The 17,671-nt window shown below is 42.4% G+C and overlaps 1 protein-coding gene across 3 annotated transcripts in view; it reads right to left on the bottom strand.

The window, feature by feature from the left end:
• Window positions 1-283: 283 nt before the first annotated feature.
• Window positions 284-17,671, bottom strand: part of LOC134323381 (granule associated Rac and RHOG effector protein 1-like) — a 71,218-nt gene continuing 53,830 nt past the window's right edge. For all 3 annotated transcript variants that reach the window (XM_063004898.1, XM_063004900.1, XM_063004899.1), the window contains exons 7-14: window positions 17,154-17,312; window positions 15,644-15,741; window positions 12,558-12,683; window positions 11,330-12,333; window positions 7,911-8,076; window positions 5,944-6,081; window positions 4,822-4,900; window positions 284-2,995 (exon numbers count right to left, since the gene is read on the bottom strand). In XM_063004898.1, coding sequence (XP_062860968.1) covers window positions 2,669-2,995; window positions 4,822-4,900; window positions 5,944-6,081; window positions 7,911-8,076; window positions 11,330-12,333; window positions 12,558-12,683; window positions 15,644-15,741; window positions 17,154-17,312 — 2,097 coding nt within the window. In that variant the 3' untranslated portion in view covers window positions 284-2,668. The remainder of the gene's footprint in view (window positions 2,996-4,821; window positions 4,901-5,943; window positions 6,082-7,910; window positions 8,077-11,329; window positions 12,334-12,557; window positions 12,684-15,643; window positions 15,742-17,153; window positions 17,313-17,671) is intronic.

Below are 17,671 nucleotides of genomic sequence, written 5' to 3'. Positions count from 1 at the left end.
GCAAAGCACAGAACTAGAAACTAGAAAAGAGATTTTATACACACAGCAAACGAGTCTCTGTAAACATGGTGTGTTAGTTAAAAAAAACAGGAGAGAAAACAAATACAGGCAACATCGGCGTCCGCGAACGTCACAATAGTGGAACGTGGGGCGGTTCAGGTACGACCCACAACGGGCCGAATAAATACCCAAACATCCGACTTTATTCTAACCAGCTTCAGTGTTCGTAAGAGCAGATTTGGTAACGTTCGTAGCAAAGAAAAATGTGCTTTCACATCCGGGGGAAGAAAAAAAGGTTTTTACTTAATAAGCCAATATAATGTTTACACATACAGTTATGGTATAACATAAGAAAATACAAAAATAAGATTAATACTGTCAATATTTGAAGAAATATACGGTATTTAAAGAAACATTATGCTGATTTGTTTAGAGTTAGTGTCATTCGGAAGAAAACAGCCGATCAGAAAACTGACTGTAGAGGTTAAAAGGAACAGAACAGATCAGATCAGAACAGAGGCCGCCTTCGAAACGCCATACCATCCATACCACACCAGTATGCAGTGCACCAGCTCCAGACTGAAGGTTCGCTGCTCTACACAATAAAAATCCTTCAGACCAACCTGATCCAGCTCGTAAAGCACTCAATCGACCGGCCGGGCACCCACACAGACACGAATGGCTGCGTCTAGGAAGGGAGCGAGGTTAAGCAGGCTTCTTATTGCTGCTGCAGCTGCACCCTCTGCTGGCTGCTCGAGGTAACTGCACGAGAGCTGGTTTACGTTTACATTTCTGGCATTTACAATCCAAGCAGGGTTAAGGGTCTTGCTCAAGGGCCCCAACAGTGGCAACCTGGTAAATTAGGGGGCTAGAACTGGCAACCTTCTGATTACTAGTCCAACACCTTAACTACTAAGCTACAACTGCCCTTGTTTGATTCACTATTGTGAGAGACCCAGTTTCTGAGAGCTGGTTTACATTTATATTTTTGGCATTTATAATTGGAGCAATTGAGGGTTAAGGGTCTTGCTCAAGGGCCCAACAGTGGTAACCTGGTAAACTAGGGGGCTTGAACTGTACTAGTCCCGGGAACCTCGTCCGACCTACACGGCCAATCGCGTAGTCTGTGTGGACGCCTGGCCAGGATGGCAGCTCTGCTGAGATTCACCCGACTGTTATAAGAGAAGCGTTCACTATATACTAGATAGTACGGATTGTAGTAATGCGGCGTTTCGAACGCAGCCGGGGCACGAAGCCCTCGTCATTAAAGGTCACTAGAATTCCCAGAATGCATCTGCCTCTATTAAGCACCGTTCCCCCGCTTCGAACAACGCTTTGGTTGAAGAAAAAAATAATAATACGCAAGTGCTTATTCATATCAACATGGCACATCGTTTACTCGCTGCTGACGTCCCGAACCGTCCGCCGGAAGGTTGAAAAAGTAGTGTTATTTCTTTCTTTAATTACATCTGCTAGGATTATTAGATTTCTGCTGAGCCTGCTCAAAGCTTCTTCATAAAAAGTATTACTTATATATATCTTTTTTTTTTCATCCCAGTCATTTACAAGCTATGAAACAGTAGCTAGGAGGAGCTGTAGGTGATCCCATTTGGCAGTTACAGCTTTTTCTGTCATATTTACCCCCCCTCCCCCGCCGACACGCCGAGCTGGACGCCGTTTACCAGTCGTGCTCGTCACCCAGTTCTCTCCGAGAGTCGATCTATTAACCGCAATTCTTGTGTGTGTTCTTTCTGTCTCTATTTCTGGACTGACGTGACGGTCCGAGTAGCTGCTGAAGCAGGGATCATGCACCAAACAGCGAACGCAGCGGATGGCGGTTAGGGAAATGTTCGTCGTAGCTGAGGTCGGGATTTAACATACCGAAAAAAAAACAAAGATGCCACAATTGTACAAATCTGCCTAGAAAAATGATCTAAAGGACGAGCAAAACAGTTGGTAGTCGGTACGGGGCTGAAAGAAACGAGTCGGCTACGGTTTCGTAACGGGCTCGAGCGCCGCGAGCGAACAGTGAGACGGAGAGAGAGATTCGCGGGATTAATTCGGCTTTTCTCGCGCGAATCTGCCTGGATTTATTATAATAATCCGCTTCCTTGTGCTGAGAGAACCAATCAAAAAATCTCCACGCAGACTCGCTAATCAATAAAAGTCCAGGAGCGGCTTTCGTTTCTGTTATACTATCGGCCGGCTGGGCGTCCACACAGACGTGAACGGGTGTGTCTGTCTGGCTGAGGCACTCCGATTGTCTGTCTTGTGCCCAGCGTTTCATACCAAGGCCATCCCTCCCTCAGACACAGCCGATCGTCTGTGTAGACGCCCAGCGAGCAACTCCCCTCAGACGTCCCCTCACTATATATAAATTTTGGCTAGATTTCGGTACAGGGTGGCATTACAGGTGCAGGAGTGTTCTGGTAACACCCGTCCAACACGGCTCCTTGGCACAGAGACTCTTTTAATCACCTGTAATCCCACCCCAGCTCCAGACACGACATAATATTCACAGGTCACCCTTAAAAGCTAATCTAGGCTCAGTCTATATAGCGCAAACCTTCACCGTCACATCCCAGCGTGATCCTGGTCTCTGTGGAGCGACCAGAAGGCGCCAGGCTGGCTGGCTGGCAGCAGCGGTGGCGTGTCGGGCTCTCCGGGCTCAGTACTGGTGCAGGTAAGAGGGTCGATTTTCAGGTTTCGGAGGGAAGTTCTTGAAGCTTTTGCTCGGCGCTTTGTGCTGCGAGACCTGCTGCTGCTGCTGCGGCTGCTGCTGAGCGAAGGGGAAGCTGGACGTCAGGCCCCCGGAGGAGGGAGGGCACTCGCTGGCCGTCGACCACACCGGAGACTGCAGCATCTGCATGGACTCGCCCCATTGGCTGGAAGGTATGCTCATCTGAAAGAGGGAAGAGCTGGGATTGGGCATGGTGTTCGAGTGTGAGGAGTGCTGCCACGGGGCCTTCGGGGGCCACGTTTTAGTTTTGCTCTCCTGTAGAGGTGGAAAGAAAAGCAAAAAAGGGATTTTCAGAGTGAAACAGATTCTTAAGCTTTGATAAAACACTTTTTTTTTAGGCACGCCTAGGTAGGTCTGATAACGCAGTTGGTTCTGGGAGTGGTGTTTTAAAGTTTTAAAGCTATTTTTTCCCCATAAGGATGTTTGGGAAACCTGTTAATGCATCCATGATCCCGTAGAACTGCTTATATTTAAGGCTCATATAAAATAATGAGGTTGTTTTTGACACTTACACACTGAAAATAACACAAATATAATATAAAAACACTAACATGCATTTGAAAAACATGCCAAGTTCACACTACACGACTTTCCAAGTGGTCAGGTCGCTGTACAGTTCACACTACACGACTGGATCTCTTGTGATCGGGAGTCTTTCAGGTCGGTGTGTATTTCACACTACACGACTGATCGGTGATAGGGGGTCACACACTACACCATCTATCACCGGGATGAGTCGGTCTGGTCTCCCAAACTACGTTTAATCACGGAAACACACGCGAGGGGTTTTAATGACACCACGTCCAAAGATGCACGTCGACAAGAAGCGAGCGATCAAAGTCGTTTGTGCGCTGATGTGCAGGAGGAAAAATAAATGAATCCGAGTGGATTTGGCAACGTGACCAGCAGGGATCGTCTGTTCTGTAGTGAGTTGGAGGTTAATAAATATGCTTTGCAATGCAGCGTGGGTATTACGGTTTGGAGTGGACGATAAGTCACAAGTATCCTGCGTTCTCATTGGCTGTAGTTCGACATAGCACTCGTCGCCACTTGCACCCTGCTCGCACTGCCTTTCACGCTACAGGATTTTGAGTCGGCGACAGGTCCAGATATTTAGCATGCTAGATATTTTTCTTCAGTCGCTCGGATCGAGTCGTTGAACAGTTCACACATAGCGATCGAGAGCCGATTTTTGAGCCCCAAGCGACGCCGAGTTGCCACATCTAGCGGCAACCAGTCGGCGGGCAAAAGGCATAAGCGACACCGCCGTACTCCATAGGAAACAACGGCACAGTCGGCGCAAAACTGGGTTGGCCGCTTCTCATGTGAACGCGCACTAACGTCTACCCCTTCGTTTATATCGCACGCATGTCAAATTTCTAGATGAAGGGCGTCGAATTTCCAAAACTTCGAGTTTAGGGGACGTCGAGTTACAAGGTACGGATGTATCAGCTCCCACTAGGGGGCGCCACAGAGGACAAAACATCTGCATACCTGATGAGTTTTTACACTGCACGCTCTTTCTGGCGCAACCCTCCTTATTTTATTCAGGCTTGGGACCAGCACTGAGAGCCCCTCCTTCTTCCCAGCATAGCCAATCATGTGTATAGACCAGGGGCAATTACATTTTGCAAGGGGCCACATGAGAAACTGGGACTGTTGTGGAGGGGCGGACCAATAGGCTCACACACACACACACACACACACACACACACACACACACACACACACACACACACACACACACACACACACCAACGTACACATCCAGGTAAACTGGATAAATAAGTCCCTTCAAAATTGTATCGCATGTATGATGTACAGCCTTATTTCTAATTTCCACTGACCTCATGCAGCCGGTCAGAGACACCCAACAGGCCAGATGTGGCCCGGGGGCCGTACATATTTGCTTGACCGGTCAATAGCACAGTGAGATTCAAACCCTGGATCCCTGCAGCAGTGGGTGAATTTCACTACACAACTAAACAACTAAATTACTCGACGCACCACAATGAACGTTTATTTTCCGTCACCCGACTTGGTTCCTGGTCCTCACGATATGTAAGGGCTGAAGATATTACCTGGTTATTATCATCACTGGCGTGATGAAGAGGAGGAGAGGGCAGCGTACACACTTCCTGCTCACCACAGCTGTGTTTCCTACACACACACACACACACACACACACAGGATTTAGATTTAGTTTTTTTTTTTAATGCATTTTCTCCCCATTTTCCTCCCGATTTAGCGACTCGGTTTCGTCTTCCGCTGCTGAGGGATACCAGATTGCATCCGAGGAGAGCACGTCGCTGTACACGCCTCTTCCGACACGTGCACAGCCCTCCTCTTCTCGCCAATCGGGGTCCTTACACAGCGTATGAAGACCCGCCCACCCACACATAGTCCGGTCCCCACCCTGCAGATACGGTGGCCAATTAGTATCTGCTGCAGGCACTGCCAATTATGCCCGCCAGATGGCGCCCAGCCGACCGGTGGCAACACCGAGTTTCAAACCGAGGAGTTCAGAAACTGGTGTGCTAGCGGAATATCCCGCTGCTCCACCTGGGCGCCAGATCAGGGGTTTTTTAAACAGAGAAAAATAATAATAATGAAATCAACAATAAACATGAATGCGAACGCCCCCCTGTGGAGGCTTTATGTCACGTCTTGTAAACCAGTCACAACCCAGAGCTAAAAAAATTTTTAACAGGCACAAACACAAAACAAACCTGTCTGCGTAGGCCCCCTTGTGAAGGCTTTACTTTACACCTTGTAAACCACAGTGGGACCAGATTGTCACCATTTTTTAAATTAAGTATATTCTGATTGTGTTTTGCTTTGATGCATCGCTTGTGTAGTCCGGGTCGTGGTAAAAATCATGGACAAAATATCTAAACTAAATGCTGAGATGTTTATCACAGCTCTGATGATCAAGGCTTGAAGGATCGATTCCATTTAGTATCTGGAAGCTTCTGCAGAACTAAAGGAAACCACCGTATGTAGCGCCCGATATCTCACATGCTAGATTAAAGGGTCAGTCAGCAAAACAAGCATCTGACCAATCAGCAATGATTAGGACCCCGCGTTCACAGCCAAAAGGTTTGTTTAGTGGTTTAACACCATGTCAGCACATTGGTTCCAGTCTTTCTTGTTCTGCTTTTGTTTTTACTGGTACGTGTGTGTGTGTGGGTTACGGTCGTTACCGTCTTGGCTTGACTGCAGCCACCAGGTCAGGACCGGAGAACATGGAGAACAGACTGTCCCCGTTGGCCGAGGAGGTCTCGTCGCTCGAGCTGGCGGAGTCGCCCTGATTGGCCGACCAGGTACTGTTCACGGCGTCCCTGCTCAGACATAAAACACACAGAACGTTCAAGATCTTCTGATCAAGTTCACTCAAGAGCTGGAATTCATCAACGTGTGAGCTGGAGGGTTCTGATAGATTCCTCATGAGTCTCCACTGTGCCTTTAAAGTCAGTGTTAGGATTTAGATAGTTTTATAGCTGGTGTCCAGACTTCCTCTCTGTTTACACCAGAATTACAGCAACGCCAGTACAGTCAGTAAAGTAACGTCAGTAAGTAAAGTCAGTACATGTCACATAAGCAAGTAAAGTCAGTAAAGTAACGTCAGTCAGTACAGTAAAGTCAGTGAAGTAGAACGTCAGCAAGTAACGCCAGTCAGTACAGTAAAGTCAGTACAGTAAAGTCAAGTCAATAAGTAAATAAGTCAGTAATGTCAGTAGTCAGTAAGTAAAGTAGTCAGTCAGTGAAGTCAGTAAGTAAAGTCAGTAAGTAAAGTCAGCAGTCAGTCAGTCAGTAAAGTAACGTCAGTCAGTACAGTAAAGTCAGTAAGTAAAGTCAGTACAGTAAAGTCAGTAAGTAAAGTCAGTCAGTAAAGTCAGTCAGTAAAGTCAGTAGTCAATAAGTAAAGTCAGTAAAGTCAATAAGTAAAGTCAGCAGTCAGTCAGTAAAGAAACGTCAGTCAGTAATGTCAGTAGTCAGTAAGTAAAGTCAGTAAGTAAAGTCAGTAATGTCAGGAGTCAGTAAGTAAAGTCAGTAAGTAAAGTCAGTAATGTCAGGAGTCAGTAAGTAAAGTCAAGTCAATAAGTAAATAAGTCAGTAATGTCAGTAGTCAGTAAGTAAAGTCAAGTCAATAAGTAAATAAGTCAGTAATGTCAGTAGTCAGTAAGTAAAGTAGTCAGTCAGTGAAGTCAGTAAGTAAAGTGAGTAAAGTCAGTAAGTAAAGTCAATAAGTAAAGTCAGCAGTCAGTCAGTCAGTAAAGTAATGTCAGTCAGTACAGTAAAGCCAGTAAGTAAAGTAACATCAGTCAGTACAGTAAAGTCAGTAAGGCAAGTCAGTACAGTAAAGTCAGTAAGTAAAGTCAGTCAGTAAAGTCAGTAAAGTCAATAAGTAAAGTCAGTAAAGTCAGTAAGTAAAGTCAGCAGTCAGTCAGTAAAAAAACGTCAGTCAGTAAAGTCAGTAATGTCAGTAGTCAGTAAGTAAAGTCAGTAAGTAAAGTCAGTAAAGTCAGTAATGTCAGGAGTCAGTAAATAAAGTCAGTAAGTAAAGTCAGTAAGTAAAGTCAGCAGTCAGTCAGTAAAAAAAATTTTAACGTCATGTTTTACACTTTGGTTACATTCATGACAGGAACGGTAGTTACTCATTACACAAGATTCATCAGTTCACGTTTTTAATGTCAAACACAGTCATGGACAATTTAGTATCTTCAGTTCACCTCACTTGCATGTCTTTGGACTGTGGGAGGAAACCGGAGCTCCTGGAGGAAACTCCACACAGAAAGGACCCACCTTCCCACCCCACCTGGGAATCAAACCCAGAACCTTCTTGCTGTGAGACGACAGTGCTACCCACCGTGACCCTGACCAGGATAAATCGGTGGTAAAACTGACAGTGAATGAATGAAGAAACATACCCGGCAGATGTTCCTAATAAAGTGCTTGATGAGTGTGTTCAGTCTAATTAAAAATGTCACGTTTTGCTGAGTTTAGTTGTCTAAGTGCAAACATGACCTCTAATGACCTCTAATGATGTTCAGTTATAAAACCATAACCCATGGACTCTGGTGAGGGGTGCTAATACTTTAGCAGGAGGAACCTATAAGAATGTAAAGAAGTTCGTGGTGTATCTGCGCTCGTTCTCTCTCTCGCTCACCCCTCGCTGTAGTACTCTGGATGAGACCAGGTCCGGTGCTGGTCGTCAGGGAGGGGCCAGTTGCTACGGGCGTTGCTAGGACGACGAACGTGCTGCGCCTGGCGTTTCTGCTGCATGGCCTGATTGACCCCGGCGACGTACCGCGCAAACTCCGGATCTGAGCCGACTGTGGAGGAGACGCACATACAGAGAGCGGCAGTGAGTGAGGGAGTGAATTACTGAGGGAGGGAGAGAATGAGTGAATTAAGTGGGTGAAATAATAAATGAATAAATGAGCAAGCGAGTGGATAAGTGAGCAAATGAGCAAGTGAATGAGTGAGTGACTGAGTAAATAAGTGAATGAGTGAGTAAATAAGTGAATGAGAGAGTGAGTGAAAGTGAGTAAATAAGTGAATGAGAGAGTGAGTGAATGAGTGAGTAAATAAGTGAATGAGTGAGTGAATGAGTGAGTAAATAAGTGAATGAGAGAGTGAGTGAATGAGTGAGTAAATAAGTGAATGAGAGAGTGAGTGAATGAGTGAGTAAATAAGTGAATGAGAGAGTGAGTGAATGAGTGAGTAAATAAGTGAATGAGAGAGTGAGTGAATGAGTGAGTAAATAAGTGAATGAGTGAGTGAATGAGTGAGTAAATAAGTGAATGAGAGAGTGAGTAAATAAGTGAATGAGAGAGTGAGTGAATGAGTGAGTAAATAAGTGAATGAGAGAGTGAGTGAATGAGTGAGTAAATAAGTGAATGAGAGAGTGAGTGAATGACTGAGTAAATAAGTGAATGAGAGAGAGTAAATAAGTGAATGAGAGAGTGAGTGAATGAGTGAGTAAATAAGTGAATGAGAGTGAGTGAATGAGTGAGTAAATAAGTGAATGAGAGAGTGAGTGAATGAGTGAGTAAATAAGTGAATGAGAGAGTGAGTGAATGACTGAGTAAATAAGTGAATGAGAGAGTGAGTAAATAAATTAATAAGTGAGTAAGTAAGTGAATGAGTAAGTACATAAGTAAATGAGTGAGTAAGTAAGTAAATAAATGAGTGAGGGTGGATGTGTGGGTGAATGAGTGAGCAAGTGAAGTAAATAAATAAGTGAGTAAATTAAAAAATGAGAGTAAGTGAATGAGAGTGAATAAGTGAAATGAGTGATTTAATGAGTAAATAAGCGAATGATGGGGTGACTGAGTGAATGAGTGACAGTAAATAAGTGAATAAGAGAGTAAATAAGTGAGTGAGTGAATGAGTGAGTAAATAAGTGAGTGAGTGAGTAAATAAGTGAATGAGTCAATGAGAGTAAGTAAATAAGTGAATGAATGAGTGAGTAAATAAGTGAATGAGTAAATGAGAGAGTGAGTAAATAAGTGAATGAATGAGTGAGTAAATAAGTGAATGAGTAAATGAGAGAGTGAGTAAATAAGTGAATGAGTGAGTGAGTAAATAAGTGAATGAGTAAATGAGAGAGTGAGTAAATAAGTGAGTGAGTGAGTGAGTAAATAAGTGAATGAGTAAATGAGTGAGTAAATAAGTGAATGAATGAGTGAGTAAATAAGTGAATGAGTAAATGAGAGAGTGAGTAAATAAGTGAATGAGTGAGTGAGTAAATAAGTGAATGAGTAAATGAGAGAGTGAGTAAATAAGTGAATGAGTGAGTGAGTAAATAAGTGAATGAGTAAATGAGTGAGTAAATAAGTGAATGAATGAGTGAGTAAATAAGTGAATGAGTAAATGAGAGAGTGAGTAAATAAGTGAATGAGTGAGTGAGTAAATAAGTGAATGAGTAAATGAGAGAGTGAGTAAATAAGTGAATGAGTGAGTGAGTAAATAAGTGAATGAGTAAATGAGTGAGTAAATAAGTGAATGAATGAGTGAGTAAATAAGTGAATGAGTAAATGAGAGAGTGAGTAAATAAGTGAGTGAGTGAGTAAATAAGTGAATGAGTAAATGAGAGAGTGAGTAAATAAGTGAGTGAGTGAGTAAATAAGTGAATGAGTAAATGAGAGAGTGAGTAAATAAGTGAGTGAGTGAGTAAATAAGTGAATGAGTAAATGAGAGAGTGAGTAAATAAGTGAATGAATGAGTGAATGAGAGAGTGAGGTAGAAAGAGGAGGGTAAGCCTCGGTTCAGCTTGCTCAGCTCTTTTCTGCACTCATGTTTTTAGCCCTGAAGCTTTAATCTTATTATCCAGAGCTGCACAGCACAGCACAAACACACAATGACACTGACACACACACACACACACACACACACACACACACACACACACACACTCCTACATTGTTAGATATTTGTTTAAACCAAAAAGAAACAAATGTACATTACTTTATGTTTTTTATTTTATATTATATTATTATATACACTGATCAGCCATAACATTAAAACCACCTCCTTGTTTCTACACTCACTGTCCATTTTATCAGCTCCACTTACCACATAGAAGCACTTTGTAGTTCTACAATTACTGACTGTAGTCCATCTGTTTCTCTACATGCTTTGTTAGCCCCCTTTCACCCTGTTCTTCAATGGTCAGGACCACCACAGGACCACCACAGAGCAGGTATTATTTAGGTGGTGGATCATTCTCAGCACTGCAGTGACACTGACATGGTGGTGGTGTGTTAGTGTGTGTTGTGCTGGTATGAGTGGATCAGACACTGTGTCCACTCAATGTCCACTCTATCAGACACTCCTACCTAGTCGGTCCACCTTGTAGATGTAAAGTCGGAGACGATCGCTCATCTATTGCTGCTGTTTGAGTCGGTCATCTTCTAGACCTTCATCAGTGGTCACAGGACGCTGCCCACGGGGCGCTGTTGGCTGGATATTTTTGGTCGGTGGACTATTCTCAGTCCAGCAGTGACAGTGAGGTGTTTAAAAACTCCAGCAGAGCTGCTGTGTCTGATCCACTCATACCAGCACAACACACACTAACACACCACCACCATGTCAGTGTCACTGCATTGCTGAGAATGATCCACCACCTAAATAATACCTGCTCTGTGGGGGTCCTGTGGTGGTCCTGACCATTGAAGAACAGGGTGAAAGGGGGGTAACAAAGTATGCAGAGAAACAGATGGACTACAGTCAGTAATTGTACAGGTAGAACTACAAAGTGCTTCTATATGGTAAGTGGAGCTGATAAAATGGACAGTGAGTGTAGAAACAAGGAGGTGGTTTTAATGTTATGGCTGATCGGTGTATATTTAGTGTTGGATTAAGTACAGTTTTACCTATCTGTACTAAGAGTGTCAATACTTCTGGAGATGCTCATAGGCTACTAGGTCGTATTTATTGATTTATTTATTAGGATTTTAACGTCATGTTTTACACACTTTGGTTACATTCATGACAGGAACGGTAGTTACTTTGGGAGGAAACCGGAGCTCCCGGAGGAAACCCACACGGACACGGGGGGCTACCAGGTCAAAACGAACTCACCTGCAGGGTCGAATGGCATGGTGTCTCCCAGCAGCCCGAACAAGCCTTGCTCGCTCTGGTCACGATTCGGCCAGGTGTTGTTGCGTGGTCCCGGCGGCGGCTTGTGCCCCAACACCTCCGACATCATGTTGTCCATGTAGGTGCTGACCAATCCCAGACTGTACAGATCCGAGCTCAGGTCAGGCAGCGTCCACTGAGTCATGTGAGCGAGGGGCGAGAGCCCGCCCGGAGGAGCCTGGGGCCACTTTCCAGGTGCCCTCTGCTGCGGGGGAAGAGGCTGGGGCTGCTGAGAGGGCAGCTGGGGCGAGACGGGCGGGGGCTGCTGGGATTGCTGCAGCAGGTGCTGGTAGAACTGCAGGGTTTGCGGGGAGGGCGCGGGGGGCTGCGCCTGAGGTTGAGGAGGAACTGTGCTTTGTTGCTGCTGTTTGGGTGTGGTCAGGAGTTGAGGTTGCGCTTGCTGCTGCGGTTGAGGCAGATTTTGGGATCCCAGTGGGATTGCGGCGTGCAGAACAGACGCCTGGGAAGTGGGCGCGGGTGGTTTCAGTTCGGCCGCGTTGCTGGACGCCACCGAGTTCCTTCTCTTGACCATGGGCGAGGCCTGCTGAGACTTGCCCATGTTGAAGCCTGAGAGGAAGTCGATGACGTCCTGCATCTCCTGGTCCGTGGGCAGGTTCATGCCCTGCTCGTCTGGGCTTAAAAAGCTGGACGCCTGCTGCCCAGGGTCAATGGTACCGGCCAGGGTCATTTGGAGAAGCTGGGTTTGCACTTTGGGCTTGTCGTCCACACAGCTGCCGCTGCGAGAGGGGGTGCTGGGGATGGAGAAGCTGCCGCCGCTGCCTGAGCTGGACGAGGCTTTTTTGGTGAATTTGGAAGTGAGTTTGGAAATGGTTCTGGGCAAACCGCCGGAGGGTTTGCTGCTGTTGCAGGGGTGGAGTTCGGCGGGGACGCCGTAATCGGACGCGTCTCTTTGTAGCTGAATCTGGATGGTGGGTAGAGCTTGTTCTCTGGGGACACAATATCAATAACAGTGTTATAATTAACAGGCCGGTCATTATCTTAGATATCATGCATAATAAAAGGAGTTAAGCAGCAGTGGGACCCTGACCGCAGCCATGTACAGTGTACAGAACACAGAGAGGCATGGCCGTTTCTCCTACAACCACAATTCACCAAACCAAACCTCATGTTTTATCAATGTATGAGTAAAAATAAAAATAAAGACACTGACTTGCGTTCCTTCCAGCGGTTGAGATCGAAGACAGTGGTGTAAAGCACATCCACCAGACCGAGGGTTTTCTCTGGGTCCAGACTGCGCTGCAGCAGAGACATGGTGGCCGGGTCCTCCTTCAGACACCTGCCAATACAAATCAAATATTAAATCAAATCAAGTCTATTAGTCACATACAGGTTCTACATTCTATAACCAGCAGCGAAAGGCTTTTTTATTATAACTGCCCGGTCACACTAGCACAATATAACAAAACAAAAACGTAATGCACACAATAAAAATATACTTTACCAAAAATATATATGAAATGCAATATAAAGTGCAATATATATTAAAAATGCAATATGAAGTAGATACAGTGTCCGTAAAGAGAAAACCAGTGTTGTGCAATTTATTCACTTTAGATAGACAGACAGAGACAGACAATAAAAGATTAAGCATAGATAGATAGATAGATAGATAGATAGATAGATAGATAGATAGATAGATAGATAGTTAGATAGATAGATAGATAGATAGATAGATAGATAGATAGATAGATAGTTAGATAGATAGATAGATAGATAGATAGATAGATAGATAGATAGATAGATAGATAGATAGATAGTTAGATAGATAGATTGATAGTTAGATAGATAGATTGATAGATAGATAGATTGATAGATAGATAGATTGATAGTTAGATAGATAGATTGATAGTTAGATAGATAGATTGATAGTTAGATAGATAGATAGATAGATAGATAGATAGATAGATAGATAGATAGTTAGATAGATAGATTGATAGTTAGATAGCTAGATAGATAGATTGATAGATAGATAGATTGATAGATAGATAGATTGATAGTTAGATAGATAGATTGATAGTTAGATAGATAGTTAGATAGATAGATAGATAGATAGATAGATAGATAGATTGATAGTTAGATAGTTAGATAGTTAGATAGATAGTTAGATTAGATAGATAGATAGATAGATAGATAGATAGATAGATAGATAGATAGATAGATAGATAGATAGATAGATAGATAGATAGATACTGTATTAGATAGATAGATTGATAGATAGATAGTTAGATAGATAGATTGATAGTTAGATAGATAGATAGATTGATAGATAGATAGATTGATAGATAGATAGATTGATAGTTAGATAGATAGATTGATAGTTAGATAGATAGATAGATAGATAGATAGATAGATAGATAGATAGATAGATAGATAGATAGATAGATAGATAGATAGTTAGATAGATAGATTGATAGTTAGATAGCTAGATAGATAGATTGATAGATAGATAGATTGATAGATAGATAGATTGATAGTTAGATAGATAGATTGATAGTTAGATAGATAGTTAGATAGATAGATAGATAGATAGATAGATAGATAGATAGATAGATAGTTAGATTGATAGTTAGATAGTTAGATAGATAGTTAGATTAGATAGATAGATAGATAGATAGATAGATAGATAGATAGATAGATAGATACTGTATTAGATAGATAGATAGATAGATTGATAGTTAGATAGATAGATAGATAGATATATACTGTATTAGATAGATAGATAGATAGATAGATAGATAGATAGATAGATAGATAGATAGATAGATAGATAGATAGATATATACTGTATTAGATAGATAGATAGATAGATAGATAGATAGATAGATAGATAGATAGATAGATAGATAGATAGATACTGTATTAGATAGATAGATAGATAGATAGATAGATAGATAGATAGATAGATAGATAGATAGATAGATACTGTATTAGATAGATAGATAGATAGATAGATAGATAGATAGATAGATAGATAGATGATAGATAGATAGATAGATAGATAGATACTGTATTAGATAGATAGATAGATAGATAGATAGATACTGTATTAGATAGATAGATAGATAGATAGATAGATAGATAGATAGATAGATAGATAGATAGATAGATACTGTATTAGATAGATAGATAGATAGATAGATAGATAGATAGATAGATAGATAGCCAGCACAGACAGACAGTAATAGATTACAGACAGACAGATAGACACAGACAGAAATAGATTATAGACAGATAGACAGACAGTAATAGATTATAGATAGACAGACAGTAATAGATTATAGATAGACAGACAGTAATAGATTATAGATAGACAGACAGTAATAGATTATAGATAGATAGACAGTAATAGATTATAGATAGACAGACAGACAGACAGTAATAGATTATAGATAGACAGACAGTAATAGATTATAGATAGAAAGACAGTAATAGATTATAGACAGACAGATAGACAGACAGACAGAAATAGATTAGACAGATAGACAGACAGACAGTAATAGATTAGACAGATAGACAGACAGTAATAGATTATAGATAGACAGACAGTAATAGATTACAGATAGACAGACAGACAGTAATAGATTATAGATAGACAGACAGACAGTAATAGATTATAGATAGATAGACAGACAGTAATAGATTATAGATAGATAGACAGACAGTAATAGATTATAGATAGATAGACAGACAGTAATAGATTATAGATAGATAGACAGACAGTAATAGATTATAGATAGATAGACAGACAGTAATAGATTATAGATAGATAGACAGACAGTAATAGATTATAGATAGATAGACAGACAGTAATAGATTATAGATAGACAGATAAATAGACAGACAGACAGATGGATCACTTTATTAATCCTATAGGGAAAGTCTGTAAGGCTTATAGGTTTTATAGGCTTATAATTAAGGCCCTACTAAATTCAATTAAATGTAAATAATTAATAGAAGCTAGAACACACAGCACAGCTCCCTTAATAGTTGAATGTAAACATGGAACATTCAGCGACTGTCTCAAAAATACTCATTTGTGTTTTGACAACACGAAAGATTTAGGAATTGCCATGACTGTCGGTGCTGTGAGTATTTAGGACATTCAGTCAGTATATGTTTCAGAAACTATTACATTCAATCATTAGGAGGGGTGTCCACATACTTTTGGCCATATAGTGTATTTCCCGTGCCTGAAAAACCTTTAAAAAGTAATTTACCCAGTTATGTTGTACTTACCATGTGGAGGGAACTTGCACGACGATCTTGGATCCTTCTAGAGTAATCTGGGGTGCGTACGCTTCCTTATTCTCGATCTGTGCTGTGTCCACCACGACCTGCACACACACCAACACACCAGCTCAGTTACACCTACAGTTCCCATGATGCTACTTATATTTATTTTGATTTTATAGTCTCATTGGCCACTTTATTAGAAAAGCTGTACTAGGACTAAGTAGAAGCCACTTTGCTTTGCGAGCAGCTTGAATTCTGCACAGCGTAACTGTTGCTGCTACCTGTCAATAATATCCTAATGGTGCTGTATTGGATTTAGATCTGGTGACTGGGAAGGCCATTGAAATGCACAGTTCATAACAGCAGTGACTTGTGCTTTGTGACATGGTGCATTATCACGCTGAAAGTATAAACGGATGCGCACGATCAGCAACAATACCAGTTAGGAGGAACCGTTTGTGCCAAAACGACATTTCTCACAACCAAGTCACCAGAAGTGAGTGCACCTCAATCTAAAGACAGAGCGGTTAGGGCCCTTCGGCAAGGCCCCTAACATTTTCAGCTCCAGGGATGGCATATAATGGCCATATAATTTCCAAACAAGCTGGAAAACCCCAAAAAGATTTTTAATCGTAATGTACAAGTTTAAATATGACAGTTTCCATTTCTATTCTGAGGACCTGTGCTTGACTGGCCTGCCTGCAGTCCAGATCTGTCTCCTTATTAAAAAATGTACAGTGCATCATGATGCAATCAGATTAAGGGAGCACGGACTGTTGAGCAGCTGTCATCAGTTCCCAAACCATTAAAAAGTGGAATTAATTAAAAAGCTGATGGAACACAGGGGTAAACACAAGGGTGTCCCAACTATTTTGGACTGTGTTGCAAGTATAAAATTCTACATTTGCTTAGATTTACAAAATACAATCAAGTTGATCAGTGATCAAACTTTGGAAATCTTTCTATTTTTATCAGTTAAATAAATGTAAACTTTTTTGGGAACGGGGTTTGTGTGTCTGTCTGTCTGTCTGTGTGTGTGTGTGTGTGTGTGTGTGTGTGTGTGTGTGTTCATGTATTTAAATATACACGTACACATAGACCCCAGCTGTAGCCCTGTGGTAACTTTTCTTATTTGACAACTTATTATTTGAAATTTACTAATGAAAATGAAGACAAAAAATCGTCAAGCTTTTTAGTTTACAGATGAAATAAACATCAAGCTGTTCATTTACAACCGTACATCAAAACAAGTCGAGTTCTTTGAAAGGAAAATCCGTTTCCTCCCTCGACAACTGCAAACACGGAGTCCACAGAGAGGGAGGGTGGGGACGGTGTTTCCTGCTGGACAGGAAGTGCTGTATTGTTATTTATAGAGCAGGTGTATCCTCACTACCCACATGACCGTGACTCTTACAGAAAACTGACAGCTCACACACACACACACACACACACACACACACTCTTATAACCTCTATAAATTCCTTAAACCCAAACCTAAACGTAAAGCTCTTACCAGCCCGGTTTGTCCGAACAGCAGCTGCACGGCCGTTTTGCAGGCCCCCCTCCAGTTGGAGGGACACACCAGGTTCAGCACTTCGGTCACGGGCGAGTCGTCTCGCGCCGACACCCCGTTCTGCCCCGTGGCGTCCTTGATCAGTTGCAGCATGGCGTGCTGAGGAGAGGATTAGCATACACGACGTGAGTCCATTATCACTCAACTTATGCATTTTTCACTTTTTCTGCCCATCTAGTCGTATCCAATTCCGCTGATTAAATGTCTCCTCCACCTCTGCAGACCTCTACCCCGACCGAGGAGGGTCGTACCGAACTCCGACACGTGCAGTAGAGATCAGTACTGCGAATGGAGAGGCACTCACTGAGCTCCATTATCCCACGTCTCTGCGCAGCGCCAATTGTGTCTGCGCCAGACGTTAGCCGACCACGTCTATGCCAAAGATCTTAAGTAACTCCAAAACTCAAAGTTTGGGCACCCCAAGATGAATTACATACTTTATTGTAGCTAAACTGCAA

This window comes from Trichomycterus rosablanca, chromosome 11, assembly GCF_030014385.1.
Source record: "Trichomycterus rosablanca isolate fTriRos1 chromosome 11, fTriRos1.hap1, whole genome shotgun sequence".
NCBI lineage: Eukaryota > Metazoa > Chordata > Actinopteri > Siluriformes > Trichomycteridae > Trichomycterus > Trichomycterus rosablanca.
Note: the sequence above shows the minus strand (reverse complement) of the source record. Positions and strands in the feature narration are given on the sequence as shown.